We start from the raw sequence: 13,612 nt of genomic DNA, 5'->3' as shown, positions 1-13,612 counted from the left end.
AAGCCTGAAAATCATAATTTGGCTCGGGTGCTAAGCATTCTCTAGCAGATTGCTTCTTTCTTGTGGTTTCCGCCAGGGAAGGAATAGCAGTTAAACAAGTATGTCCCCGCATTATAAATGTGCATTGAGACAGAGAAGGAGAAAAAGAAATAGACCCAAAGGGATGAAGAAACACATGTCAACACAGTAAAACTGTGTCTGGAAAGGTCCCATTTTAGGAACATTGTTTACCATGAAATTTTACTTACTTAGCACACACTTTGACCTGGAATTCTTCATCCACTGTGGTGACCAATTTCGGAAACTCAATCACAACTTCAAATTTAGGCAGCTCTGTAATGAGTCAGGAAGAGAGATGGAGAAGAAAGTGAGTGGATAAAAAGTTCCACATGCCGCAGCTGCATCACCAAAACTGAACACTGCTCCTTCTGCACTTTTAATTATTTTAATTATTTTATTTATATACCACTTCTCTGATAAATTGGCTTCTAAGTGATTTGAAAGTAACAAAATATCTTTTTTAAAAATCATACATAAATAAAATGTACAATAAACCAATTCCATCAAAATAGTAAAGCATGCATAGTTAAAACATAGAATAAAGCAAGCCCATTAAAAATCATAGCAATTAAAACAGTTAAGAGAGCAATTAAAACAGGCATGTCCAAAGTCTTTCAGGGGCCTAATCTGGCCTGCCAGTCGGTTTAATCCAGCCCCTGTGGCAGTTTATTTCCTGAGGTGAAATCCTAAAAAAAAAAGCTCAACAACTTCAATCTTGGGTCAGCCCTCATGCATGTTCACTTCATCAAATCTTTGGAAAAAGTTTGGACACCCCTGAATTAAAACAATTAGATGAGGAAGTTCAATTTGAGAGGAATGCTTGTCTATACAGGTGTGTCTTTAAGAACAGGCAGAATGCCAATACTGATGGGGTTTCTCGTATTTCAGCAGGGAAGGCAGTCCACAACAGTGGCATCACCAGTGAAAAAGCCCATTCCCATGCTACCGCAAGCCAAAAATATCCAAGCCATGGAAAAGCTATCCATTTCCCATTTCCCAATCTTAAATGCCTTCACTGGGCAGTGGAGGATTAGGGAGTTTTTCTAGTATCCCAATCCAGAGTTGTTTAGGGCTTTATACGTAAACAATAGGATCTTAAAACTGGTTCAGTAGCTAATAGGCAGCAAGTGCCAATCCCTTAGCACTGGTGTGATATGTGCTAATAATTCACATATCTGAATTCAATGTCAGGAATCATTCCTAAGCTTTTGATGGAGCATTTAAAAAAACCTCCTTCACCTGCGTCTGATGCTTACTGAACATTGCTCAGGACAAGTAAGTATAGGGCTCTGCACTGGGGTGCTTTCACGTGGTTCATACTAGGGGTTTACTCTGAAATTACTTTTTGTTCACTCACTTTTTTATGCGGCATTTACATGAGCTGGTCACCAAATTATTTCACCCTTCGTTTTCCCTATGGCCCTTATGACTCTTTTGAGACCTCACAGAATCTGACTGTTGTTGGAAAGAAAGGAACAGCTGTGTAAATTGTGTTTGCACTATTCTTTCATCTGTTGGAAGGGGTGTGGTTTCGCCATGTGCGGTGCCGTGGCACCCTGGGGTGCCTTGAATGATGGTCAGGGGTGCGGCGGGCAACTCTGGCCTCTATCCCTCTTTCCTTCCCTCCCTCTCCTCTGATGCCTTCTTGCGTATCTGCCTCCCAAAGGCTTGTGCAACTGTTGTGCAGCCCTGGCTACAAGCTCCACAGGCAAATGGTGCTTCTGGGGCTGGCCAGGGAGTGCTGGTTACTAGGAGCTGAGGCGGCCTCCGAGTGCATAAGCAAGCAAGCAAGCAAGGTGAGGAAGCCTAGTCAGCCAGTCCCCCTGCCCTTGCTTTTGGGAATGGGCAGACAATTCCCAGGCATCTATGGGTCAGTGTGAGGAGGCACCTCTCTTTGAGGCAGGTGGGGGGCAGCTCAGAGACCAGGGGCGGCAGCACCAGAGGACTCCCAAGGAGAGGGGAGAGGAAAGGAGGCCGAGGGAACACTCCTCAAGGGAGGGTGTTCAAAAACGGGTGAGCGGCTGCCAGCTCTGCAGGCAAAGGGCGACATAACTGGGCTCCTGAGCCCCACAGGGGTGCTGCGGGAAGAATGTGGTTGGTCAAGGGAGCCGTGGACTCAAAAACGTTGAAAACCTCTGCCCTGGGGCAATTCCTTTGGCAGAATTTCCCAGAGCTTTGGAGAACATCACTAAGGTCAACTGACATCTGTCGCAAGTGGTGTGGGAATGGGGGAAAGTCTGCATCTTTGCATCAGTAGTTCACATCCTGGGTTCAGATTATAAACAGATGTTGGTGAAGGGAGCTTCTCCCTCCATCTCTCTGCCCACGTGGCAATGAGAGGAGAAACGGCAAGCAATGGCACTGAGTGATTTCAGTTTTACACCGCCATCTTTTGTGTGCCAACTCACATATAAGAATAACAGTTTCACTTTTTATTTAATAAAATAAAATTTAAAAATCCAAATATCTAAGGCAACTAGGATTCCTAGCCAGGACAGGTATGCTGTAAATTCAATCAATAACAAAAATACTGTATCCCTATCGCTACATATTATACCAAACAGAGTGAAAGGAAGGAATAATAATAATGTAATAGCCTGTATTCCTTTTCTTATTAGCACATGCGTGAGCGCTCACACACACACACACACACACTGCAACCAAAGTGGTCTCCCTTTGAAATCTCACCGTATTCTGCCACCATGAACTCTCTTCTTGAATCCTCATTTGCAAAAAGTAAACTTCCAACTGCTATGAGGTATAGTCCCACGACTGCTTCGGAGGCCAGAGGAAAAGACAGGTCCACAAAGCCATTTTGAGGCTTCACATCCACCCACTGGCCTATTCGGTTTTCATTAGGATCCTGGGCACAGGGATAAGACCAAAAAGACTGTGATGTTTGTGTGGTTTGTAACATCAGAAAAGCAGTCAAATACAACATTTCCGGTTTGCCCAGAGCGGACACACAGGAGAATGTTGCTCCAGCCAGGAGGACTTCCTGTCACACCTGGTCTGGAGCATCCTCTCCCTGTATGTGACCAGGTAGATGGGTGTGACCTTCTGAGACCCCATAAAAGGGCTGGTCACACAGCCATCGTTCTCTTGATGCTCTTCCTCTTGTACTATCTTAATACTTTTTGCTGGGTGCTGGCTCTCGGCCAGCAGCACATGGGCTCATTCCTCACAAGAGGATGAACCCACACTTTTCTCTGTATCTGTAACTACAAGCTAAAGCCTGCCTTCAGGATCACACTGTGGACTGAATGTGAGTAAACCTTATCATTACTTTAAAAGAAGATAGTAATCGTCGTCGTTGTCGTCGTTTTAAGAGGGAACAAAAGGGGATTTACCAGGAACAAATCCAATCCGGACTAGCCAGACTGGATTGCTTAACTCAAGTTATTCTCACGAACCCAATCCATTAGCTTCCTGCTATGTACATGGTAATGCTACAAGCTCTCTAGCGTGAGTGAGGAAGGATAATATTAATCAATATATCCTCTCCTACTGTCCTCAACATTCCCACAGTTCATTCACTTGGCTGCAGTCTTCAGCAATACTGAGGCTGTGCCCCAACAGAGCACGGTGCAATTGGCCCACAAAAGTCAGCATACCATATTTATCCATGTATAAGACGCCCCCTACTTTGGGGTACCACAAATTTAGAAAATGGGCATATGCACTATCCGTGTATAAGACACCCCCACATTTTAACCTTATTTTAAAGTAAAAAAAAAACCCTAGTCTTATACACAGAAAAGTACGGTACTTCTGTTTTTTCAGTCAGCATCTTCCTTGATATTCTGCCGCTTGCCGTCTACGCCGGCGGATGGGGCTTGGGGGGGAAATATCCTAGTCGTGGGTTTGCCACCTTGCTTGTTTTTGCACCCGCAATCATTTCCCTTCCATTCCACTACTCTGTTGCTGCGATCTTTATCAGCTCCATTCCTTTATCCACCAGATCCCAATATCTGTAGCTATATGACGGACTGATAATTATTATTATCTGCTATTGCACCCACTTCTGAGTGTACCCACAACACTCCCTCCTCTGCGAAGGGGCAGAAAGCAAAACTCATGCAAAGGGGTTTTATCCCCTGGGATCTGTGAAGGAGTGAGAAGAGAGCTGTCACAGGGGGAAGATGCTATTTAATATTGTTGCATAATACACTCTGCAAAAAAAAAAGCAAAAAGCACGGAAGGGACAGTATTGCATACCGTATTTCACCGCCTAATGATCACATTTTTTGTGCTGATTTTTCCTTTGCAAACAAAGGGGTGTGTGCAACCATTACATGAGGAAAACCCTGGTGACCATGTAGGGTTGCCATATGTCTGGAATTTCCTGGACATAGCCTGGATTTGGCCGTTGGAAACAGTGCTGATGGAATTCAAGTGAGGTCCCAATCAAAGAAGAATTTAATCAACTTAAATTGATGGAATATGCGCAGCTTGCAGATTTAACATACAGAATAAGAGAACAAGAAGAATATACATTTCAAGAATACTGGAAAGTGTTTACTGATTATTTGGGTGAAAGTTGAGTACATTTAAAAACACTGGTAGCATTAAGATAAATTCAGTAGTGTAAATATGTTTTGATGGTGTAACAATGGATTACTGAATGGTTTAAGTTACAGATAGGTAGCCGTGTTGGTCTGCTATAGTCAAAATAAAAAAACTCCTTCCAGTAGCACCTTAACTTAGTTGGTCTTTAAGGTGCTACTGGAAGGAATTTTTTTATTTTGAATGGTTTAGTTCATGTTAAAATATGCAGGGATGTGTGGTGTGCAAAATGAACCACGGAAAGAGAAGAAGGGAAGTCATTAATTTAAGGTTGTCCAAATGATTATCTTGATACGCGAATTAGAAAAACTTAAGAAAAACTATTTTTTTAAAAAAGGAAACTGTGCTGAAATATCTGGGAAACATATGACAGCCCATGTCTGTTGTGTAGATTTTGGCAAATTTCCTTTAACATCAACGAAAAGCTTTGCCCAAACCAACTTTTGTGTCTGGATTTTCACCTTTTGAAATATGGCAACCCTACATGATGTGGTGAGAAAACAAGGTGCTCCATGCCCAGGTCTGGATTTAGGTTTGATGAGGCCCTAATCTACTGAAGGTAATGGGGCCCTTTATATGTCCAGCTGTCCTTTGTCAACAACAAATTGTTGCAGGTTTTTTTGTGTTGAATATATGCTATATGGTAATTTATGAACCTAATAGGTATCTAAAGCCATTTGCACATAACAAAATACATATTTTATCAAAGAACTTCCTGGGGTTTTCTTCCTTTATTTTTTTTTTTTTGAGCCCCCAATGGAGTGGAGCCCTAAGCTATAGCTTGTTTAGCTTACATGTAAATCCAGCACTGTCCGTACCTTAATGTATCCACCGTACAGTTTAGATATCGTGGGAAGAGGCAAGTCTTGTGAATCTCTTGTGCCTCACTCTCCCCTCTTGCTTGCCTGCCTGCCCACCTCCACCTGTTGCCTTCGGCCAGTAAGATCATGCGCGGTGAAAGTAGCCCAGCAACTATTATGTGGGGACTACTCTGGGACACGGATGCCGCTGTGGGTTAAACCACAGAGCCTAGGACTTGCCAATCAGAAGGTTGGCGGTTCGAATCCCCACGTCGGGGTGAGCTCCCGTTACTCGGTCCCTGCTCCTGCCAACCTAGCAGTTCAAAAGCACTTCAAAATGCAAGTAGATAAATAGGTTCCACTCCAGCGGGAAGGTAAATGGCGTTTCCGTGCGCTGCTCTGGTTCGCCAGAAGCAGCTTAGTCATGCTGGCCACATGACCCGGAAGTGTACGCCGGCTCCCTCAGCCCTTTACTCTGGGACCATTTTTGGGGTCAGAAAAAGGAGGGAGTTACTATTACGGGGTGGCGACTTGGATGTGATTAAATACAGCACTTCCGCACGGAAGTGCGGAACAAATAATTCTCGGTCTCTCATATAGCTACAATTATGGGGATCTGTATATAAATTTTGTAATTTATGATTCAATCGCTCTCCCCTCCCCCCCCATCTTACATTTTATTGTGTAGATATGCAAAGAGGTCTCAAAAGGCATGGAGGTTGCACACTGGGTCAGTATGCACGTGTGTGAAAGTGAAACACCCCTTTCCACCCCCATTCCACCCCCGCCCCACCCTTTTCATGACATCTTTTATGACATTTCCAAGTCACTTCTGGATTTGGCACTGTGCGCATGTGCACAATTGTGCACCAATTGGTCACGCCTGTACTTACAGTCAACTGTATCCAAGGGATCTGCAAAGAATGAAGGAGAGAGACAAGAGTCAGAAAGAGCAAAATCAGCCTCATGAGGAAAAGAATAGCCTCCAGTTCCCACAAAATTCTGCAAAGCCAGCAAAATAATTTAGATCAAGTGAACCTGCCTTGCGTAAACCAGTCGTTTCTGACCTGCTGCCCTCCATACATTTTGGACTACAATTCCCATCATCCCTAGCAAGGCCAGCCTACCCATGAGGCAAGGTGATTGCCTTGGGTGACAGAATCCACCAGGACAGCAGATCCCAATGTGGATCTTTCTTTCCCCCCATCGTTCCTGTTGTAGATCTCCCCTCACGCTTTCTTCCTTGGTAAGGAAGGAGGCGCCATTTTGGCCTCAGGTGCCATAATGTATTGGAGCAGAGAGGCAATGACAAGACCCTTCTGGTATGAATGTTTCTGCACAGACCTTGAATGGAAAGCCTTTGCTCCTTGTGATACCGGGAGTAATACTCACCGCTTCATCAATGGCCTTGAATTCTTCATCAAGCCGCACAATGCGAAACCTGACTAAAAAAAGCAAATGCATGCATGTTATTTGCTACTGAAAATAATTTTTTAAAGAGTAGATGTTCTTCTGTCTTAGGCTCTGTCTTATTTGAGTTTCATTCTCTACTTCATGTCGCTGTATATTTTTTTTCAAAAAAGAAAAGAAAACAGAAGTAGGTGCTAATCTTTCGTTTCCCCTTCACTTCTGTTTTTCCTGCTATGTTATTTGCAACATAGATTTTGCTTATGCTAATTTAGCTTGTGTGAGCTTATGCTCCCCTGCAGATGATCAGGGTCTACTGTGGCTTAGCAGCTTAGCTTTTACAATGCTTATTGTAATAGTTTCACATCACCCCACCCCAAAAGATGAAACAGCTGCTTCAGTCACCTTCCTGGTTCTTCTGGGCACTCATGCAGACCCTCCAAGGGTCCCTATTTTCCAGGGATAGTCCCAGATTTACAGAAGCCATCCCTGTTTCTGATTTGATCCCAGAATGTCCTACTTTTCCTTAAGGTAAAGGTAAAGGGACCCCTGACCATTAGGTCCAGTCGTGACCGACTCTGGGGTTGCAGAGCTCATCTCGCTTTACAGGCTGAGATAACTGGCGTTTGTCCGCTCCGCAGACAGTTTTTTCAGGCAATGTGGCCAGTTTGACTAAGCCGCTTCTGGCACAACGGAACACCGACATTGCACTTTTTGGCATGCTTTCAAACTGCTAGGTTGGCAGGAGCTGGGACCAAGCAACGGGAGCTCACCCCGTCATGGGGATTCGAACTGCCGACCTTTTGATCAGCAAGCCCTAGGCTCTGTGGTTTAGACCACAGCGCCACCCGCGTCCCTTTATTATGGAATAGGACATCCCTGTTTTCATCAGAGAAATGTTGGGGGGTATGATCATGCCTACCTGTCTCTCCAGGCTTGTAAAAGGGCTTGTCTGGCTCTATAATATGCCTGACATAAGCGTCCTGCACCAGCACCTTCTTCCTTTCCTCAAAGATGCTGTCACCCACTCGTATTATGACATGCACGCTGGCCAATTCTTCCTTCGGAAGCTAAAGGAGGGGGGAAAAACTGTTTCAACAGCAGGAGGACTAAGGAGAGAAGCATATTTTGCAGCTGGAGAAGATACCAGAGCATCCATCCAAAATAGTGACCCTCTTCCCCCCCCAGGAAATAGGAAAACAAGATCAAAAATTCTTCCCTTTATTATCCACACACAAAAGCCTTCTTTGCTTCCCTCTCTGCCCAGACACACTGTGGTTTGCTCCTCCATCCTTGTCTCTGCCACCCCATTTCCTCCCCCCTCCACCTCACTTTTCCCTCTTCCTCCCGAGTTGTTCATACAGTCTCTCCCTCTTCTGTTACGCGAATCCTTCCAGTGATCAGAAGGAAGGAATGGTTGGAAGCAGCAGCAAAGACTTACGGGTAGTCGATGTTCTTCCACTGGCTTCTTCCTGGGAACAAAGGCTGGGACCTAAAGAGAAAGAAACTGATTGGTGGACGAAAAAGAGGGGAGAAAAGTAAAAATCACACAGAACTTCACCTGTGCCATAGAATTGTAGAGTTGGCAGGGACACCAAGGGTCATCTAGTCCAGCCCCCTGCAATGCAGGAATCACAACTATTGAACCTTAATCATATTACCGCAATCAAATTCAAAAATGCACCTAAATAAAATTATAATACAGTGGTGCCTCGGGTTACATACGCTTCAGGTTACATACGCTTCAGGTTACAGACTCCGCTAACCCAGAAATAGTGCTTCAGGTTAAGAACTTTGCTTCAGGATAAGAACAGAAATCGTGCTCCGGCAGCGCAGCGGCCGCAGGAGGCCCCACAGTTTCAGGTTAAGTACGGACCTCCGGAATGAATTAAGTACTTAACCCGAGGTACCACTGTACATTACTTGGCAGCGTTGGTTTTATTTTTAAAGGTACGCACAGCTATTTTTGACCTCAGAACACGTTCAGATTGGTCCACAATACAGTGGTGCCTTGCAGGACGAAAAGAATCCGTTCTGTGATTCTCTTCGTCTAGCGGTTTTTTCGTCTTGCGAAGCAAGCCCATTGACGGATTAGTGGATTAGCACTATTAGTGCTATTAGAGGCTTTTAGAGGCTTATCTGCTGACCGGATCAGCTGATAAGCGGCTTAGCGGCTTAGAAAAAGGGGGGAGGGGAAAAACCCGCAGGAACTCGCAAGACACTGTCGTCTTGCGAAGCAAGCCCATAGGAAATTCGTTTTGCGAAGCACCTCCAAAACGGAAAACTCTTTCGTCTAGCGAGTTTTCCGTCTTGCAAGGCATTCGTCTTGCGGGGCACCACTGTAAATACATCCACATGAAACAGGCTTGTAAAGAGGAACTTGCCTATAAGCCTGGAAGTGGTTCTGAGGATGTGTAACAATTACCATTTACTCTGGCTCCAACGTGCTCTCGCCACTAGTGTTTGAAACCGAGTACACATGGCGTGAGCAGCAATCCATCTGAACCCTGTAATTCCTGAGAAATACTGGTGGTTGGTTTCCTTTCCCTTGAACCCGCTTCCATCCAATTTAAAAAATATAAGTGACAGCTAAGCTGAGGGATGTAGATTTTCAACATCCATTCTGAATGCAGAAATAGATGATGGCTTCACTGCATCGGAATTCACAGGTGGCTAGTCAGAGCTTTTTCCATCCTTTCTCTTTCAGGCTATGGGTGTTTGCCCCAAACAACTTACACTGATATTTCATTTATTGAATTTATATCCCATCCTTCCTCCTGAAACAGCAAACACGTCCACATTTTTAAAAGCATCCTAAAACAGTTTGAACATTCTAACAGCCGTTGCAGTTAAAGACATGTAAAATATCTGTGTGGGCAGATGAGCTCATAACAATTGTCTTGGGTTCAAAGCATTTGCAATAATAGGATAATATTCAGGGGGGGGAATCAGCTGTTTTGGCTAGAGGATGGGGACAGAAAAGTGCTTGGATGAATGCAACCTGTCACTCCCAGTACATTTCTGAGCCCAATTCAAAGTGTTGGTGCCAACTTTTAAAGCCCTAAACGGACTCGGCCCAGTATACCTGAAGGAGTGTCTTCACCCCCATCATTCAGCCCGGACACTGAGTTCCAGCACCAAGGACCTTCTGGCAGTTCCCTTACTGCGAGAAGTGAGGTTACAGGGAATCAGGCAGAGGGCCTTCTCGGTAGTGGCGCCCGCCCTGTGGAACGCCCTCCCTTCAGATGTCAAGGAAATAAACAACTATCTGACTTTTAGAAGACATCTGAAGGCAACCCTGTATCGGGAAATTTTTAATGTCTAATGTTTTACAATTTTTTATGTGTTGTAAGCCGCCCAGAGTGGCTGGGGAAACCCAGCCGGATGGACAGGGTATACATAATAAAATAATAATAATAATAATAATAATAATAATAATAATAATAATAATTATTATTATTATTATTATTATTATTATTATATTGCTGGACCCTCAACCGGACACTGATATGACTATTTCCACAGATAAACTGTTGCCCCTGCAATATTATCTCTCACCTACCCTGCCCCCCCACTTCTTGCCATAGGTTTACATGGGTTGGGCTGGGGCAACTCGCCATCCAATCATGGCACCAACTCACATGGTGTGTTGTACTAAGCCTTAGGAGGGTTCACTGCAGCGATGGCAATCTCTACCACAGCTAGTGTGCTGCCTTGTTCCGTCCTTCACTGTGACCCGCTGCCCTTATCTAGCTAAGAAGCGAGAGCATCTTCTACTGAGTGGCTTGCAATGGATGAAACTTGCCTGGAAGCTGATGCATTCGTGGGTCCCTGGCTTCTCCACATCCATCTCCAGCAGGGTGTGGTTCTGCAACGTCATCTCTAATGTCACCGACACGTGGCCCGTCCATGGCAGGGACATCATTTGCACACAAAACTTTTCTGTATTGGGATGGCGGATGATTGCAGGGAAGGCCACCAGATAGCGGCTGCGAGAGAAAAGAGAGGGGGGCATCCTATGATCTGTAAGGCCTTTCCTGACAGTTTTGGAGAAATTGTACTTTAACAGTTGCTGCAAAGTTGCTCTGTGGGATCCAGACAATTTTAATTAAGTTATTTTATTTTTTAAAAAATTATTAGTTTTACATTAATTTATACATAACATGGGTGGCACTGTGGGTTAAACCACAGAGCCTAGGACTTGCTGATCAGAAGATCAGCGGTTTGAATCCCCGCGACGGGGTGAGCTCCCGTTGCTCGGTCCCTGCTCCTGTCAACCTAGCAGTTTGAAAGCATGTCAAAGTGCAAGTAGATAAATAGGTACCACTCCGGCGGGAAGGTAAATAGCATTTCCGTGCACTGCTCTGGTTCGCCAGAAGCAGCTTAGTCCTGCTGGCCACATGACCCAGAAGCTGTACACCGGCTCCCTAGGCCAGTAAAGCGAGATGAGCGCTGCAACCCCAGAGTCAGCCACGACTGGACCTAATGGTCAGGGGTCTCTTTACCTTTATACATAATAACTTTAACCATTTCAAATCATAAAAAGAAAAGGTTCTTTCAAACCTTCAGACCTCTTCCCTTCCCTCCATGGGTTCCATTTCCCCCCCGAAATATTCTTTTTCTTTTACTGTTATCCATCTGTTATATACTCATGGATACCAAAGTTCATTTCACATTACAAGTGTCATTGTATCCCTGGCAAGATTTTAATTAAGTTATAGTCCCTTATTGGAGGGGGGGAGACATAACTCAGTAATTGCTAAGGCCTTTGGCCAAACAATAAACTGAAGCAAACAAACAAAACAGCCTAAAATAAAAACTTTTTTTGTAATTGGGTGAGGGATGCAATTCTCCTGGGCAGCTGCAGGGTGTGGCAGATAAATTAGAATTATAGAATTGGAATTAGAGTTGGAAGAATTAGAGTTGGAAGGGACCCTGATGATCATCTAGACCAGGAGTAGTCAACCTTTTTATACCTACTGCCTACTAATCCATCTTTCTTGATGGTTAAATTTCCTTACCACCCACCAGCCTCAATGGAAGGAGGATTCAGCTTGTGCCGTAGAGAACCCCCTACTGCCCGCCTAGAATCCTGAAACACCCTCTAGTGGGCGGTAGGGACCAGGCGGACAACCCCTGATCTAGACTAACTCCCCAAAATGCAGGAATACGCAGCTGCCCCATACAGGGATCAAACCTGCAACCCTGGTGTTATCAGCATCATGCCCTAACCACCTGAGCTATCTAGGCTCAGCTTAAAGGTTAGGCATGAGGGAAAGTCACAAAATTGGGGCAGGAGATTAGATTATGTATGGTGTGGGGAAAGTTTTCTCCTAGAACCCAATGGAGCTGAATGTTGCAAGAAATAACTCCCCACAGCATACAATTAAGCTATAGAATTAGCTCCAGCAACAAGCAGACTTCTGTGTCATTCAGTGGAAATTGTTTCTGAGTAAACGTGCATAAAACAGAGCTGCATGCCTGGGAGCAGAATGCCTGGAGGTTCTCCATTCAAAGCAATTCAACAAGTCAATTTAAACCCGGTGCCTGAAAGTGCTCTAAAATCTGCCTCTGTGCTGAAGATAACCTGAGCCAATGTGACCCACATATGAAAGGGAGTGCAGCATTATCACTCTCTGCCCCATGTGCCCATCTGCATTCTTTCTTTCTATTTAGTTTTTTATTTATACTTTTCAAATTTATACATCTCATTAACTTTACAATCCATTTAACATTTCAAAATTTGGCTTCCCTCCCCCCTCTTTCTGCGGTTCCTTAAATTTATTATTTCATATCTTCTGCATATCCAAATTCATTTAAGTTACTCCTTTAATTGTCTGCTATAAATATATACTCTCGTGAAACTGCAGGTTATTACAATAACACTGCTAATGTTTTTATCTGTTTACAATTTATCTGCAAATATTCAATAAACCATTTCCATTCTTTTATAAAGAGTTTGTTATCTTGATTTCTTATTCTTCAGGTAAGTTTTGCCATTTCCTCATATTCCTTAAGTTTTTGTGCCCGTCTACACTCCTATTCCACTATGAAACTGGCTGAGCAAAAAGAAATGGAAAATTAAAATCTTACGGGTCCGATATGACTGGAGCTGTGAGTGAGAGTACAGTCAAGGCACAGAGGAGTGGGGCTGCCCCCATGGCTGAGGTGTGATGGGCAGCACAGGCTGATTCTCCAGACACCCAGCACTGGAGATGCAGAGATCTAAATACCCTCCTAGTGATCCCTTCGTGGGTCCACCCCTGTATTTACTGTATTTACTTTGCTAAGTAATCAACGTCCTCTCCAATGTCTATGACGACAGGGCAGCATCATGCAGCTAATACAGCCGATAATTTCTTGTCAATAGGGCATTGCGAAAAATTTGGTGCAGTTTGACTTTGAGATGCATCTGAATTGAGCAATGCAAAGGGCAGCATGCAGAGAGACTCATGGAATATCTGTGACACGGATACGCCATTTACCTTCCTGCTGCAGCAGCGCCTATTTATCTACTTGCACTAGCGTGCTTTCGAACTGCTAGGTTGGCAGGAGCTGGGACAGAGCAACAGGAGCTCACCCCATCACGGGGATTTGAACCGCTGACCTTCCAACTGGCAAGCCCAATAGGCTCAGTGGTTTAGACCACCACACCACCCACTTGCTAGAATACGGCAAAAATAGTGTTGGGGCAGAACAAACAATGTACAGTATTTGACGAGAAGAGAAGAAGAAGAGTTTGGACTTGATATCCCGCTTTATCACTACCCGAAGGAGTC

At 44.4% G+C, this 13,612-nt stretch overlaps 2 protein-coding genes across 2 annotated transcripts in view; one reads left to right on the top strand and one right to left on the bottom strand.

The window, feature by feature from the left end:
• LOC309522600 (alpha-2-macroglobulin-like protein 1) overlaps positions 1 to 13,078 on the bottom strand; it is a 58,034-nt gene extending 44,956 nt beyond the window's left edge. Inside the window, exons 1-8 of the mRNA XM_082205991.1 lie at positions 12,927 to 13,078; positions 10,639 to 10,822; positions 8,275 to 8,325; positions 7,756 to 7,894; positions 6,819 to 6,871; positions 6,220 to 6,340; positions 2,749 to 3,054; positions 249 to 333 (exon numbers count right to left, since the gene is read on the bottom strand). Coding sequence (XP_082062117.1) covers positions 249 to 333; positions 2,749 to 3,054; positions 6,220 to 6,340; positions 6,819 to 6,871; positions 7,756 to 7,894; positions 8,275 to 8,325; positions 10,639 to 10,822; positions 12,927 to 12,994 — 1,007 coding nt within the window. The 5' untranslated portion in view covers positions 12,995 to 13,078. The remainder of the gene's footprint in view (positions 1 to 248; positions 334 to 2,748; positions 3,055 to 6,219; positions 6,341 to 6,818; positions 6,872 to 7,755; positions 7,895 to 8,274; positions 8,326 to 10,638; positions 10,823 to 12,926) is intronic.
• LOC309521747 (alpha-2-macroglobulin-like protein 1) overlaps positions 1 to 13,612 on the top strand; it is a 150,869-nt gene that overhangs the window by 122,999 nt on the left and 14,258 nt on the right. The window lies entirely within an intron of this gene.

This window comes from Podarcis vaucheri (assembly GCF_965113315.1).
Source record: "Podarcis vaucheri genome assembly, chromosome: 17".
NCBI lineage: Eukaryota > Metazoa > Chordata > Lepidosauria > Squamata > Lacertidae > Podarcis > Podarcis vaucheri.
Note: the sequence above shows the minus strand (reverse complement) of the source record. Positions and strands in the feature narration are given on the sequence as shown.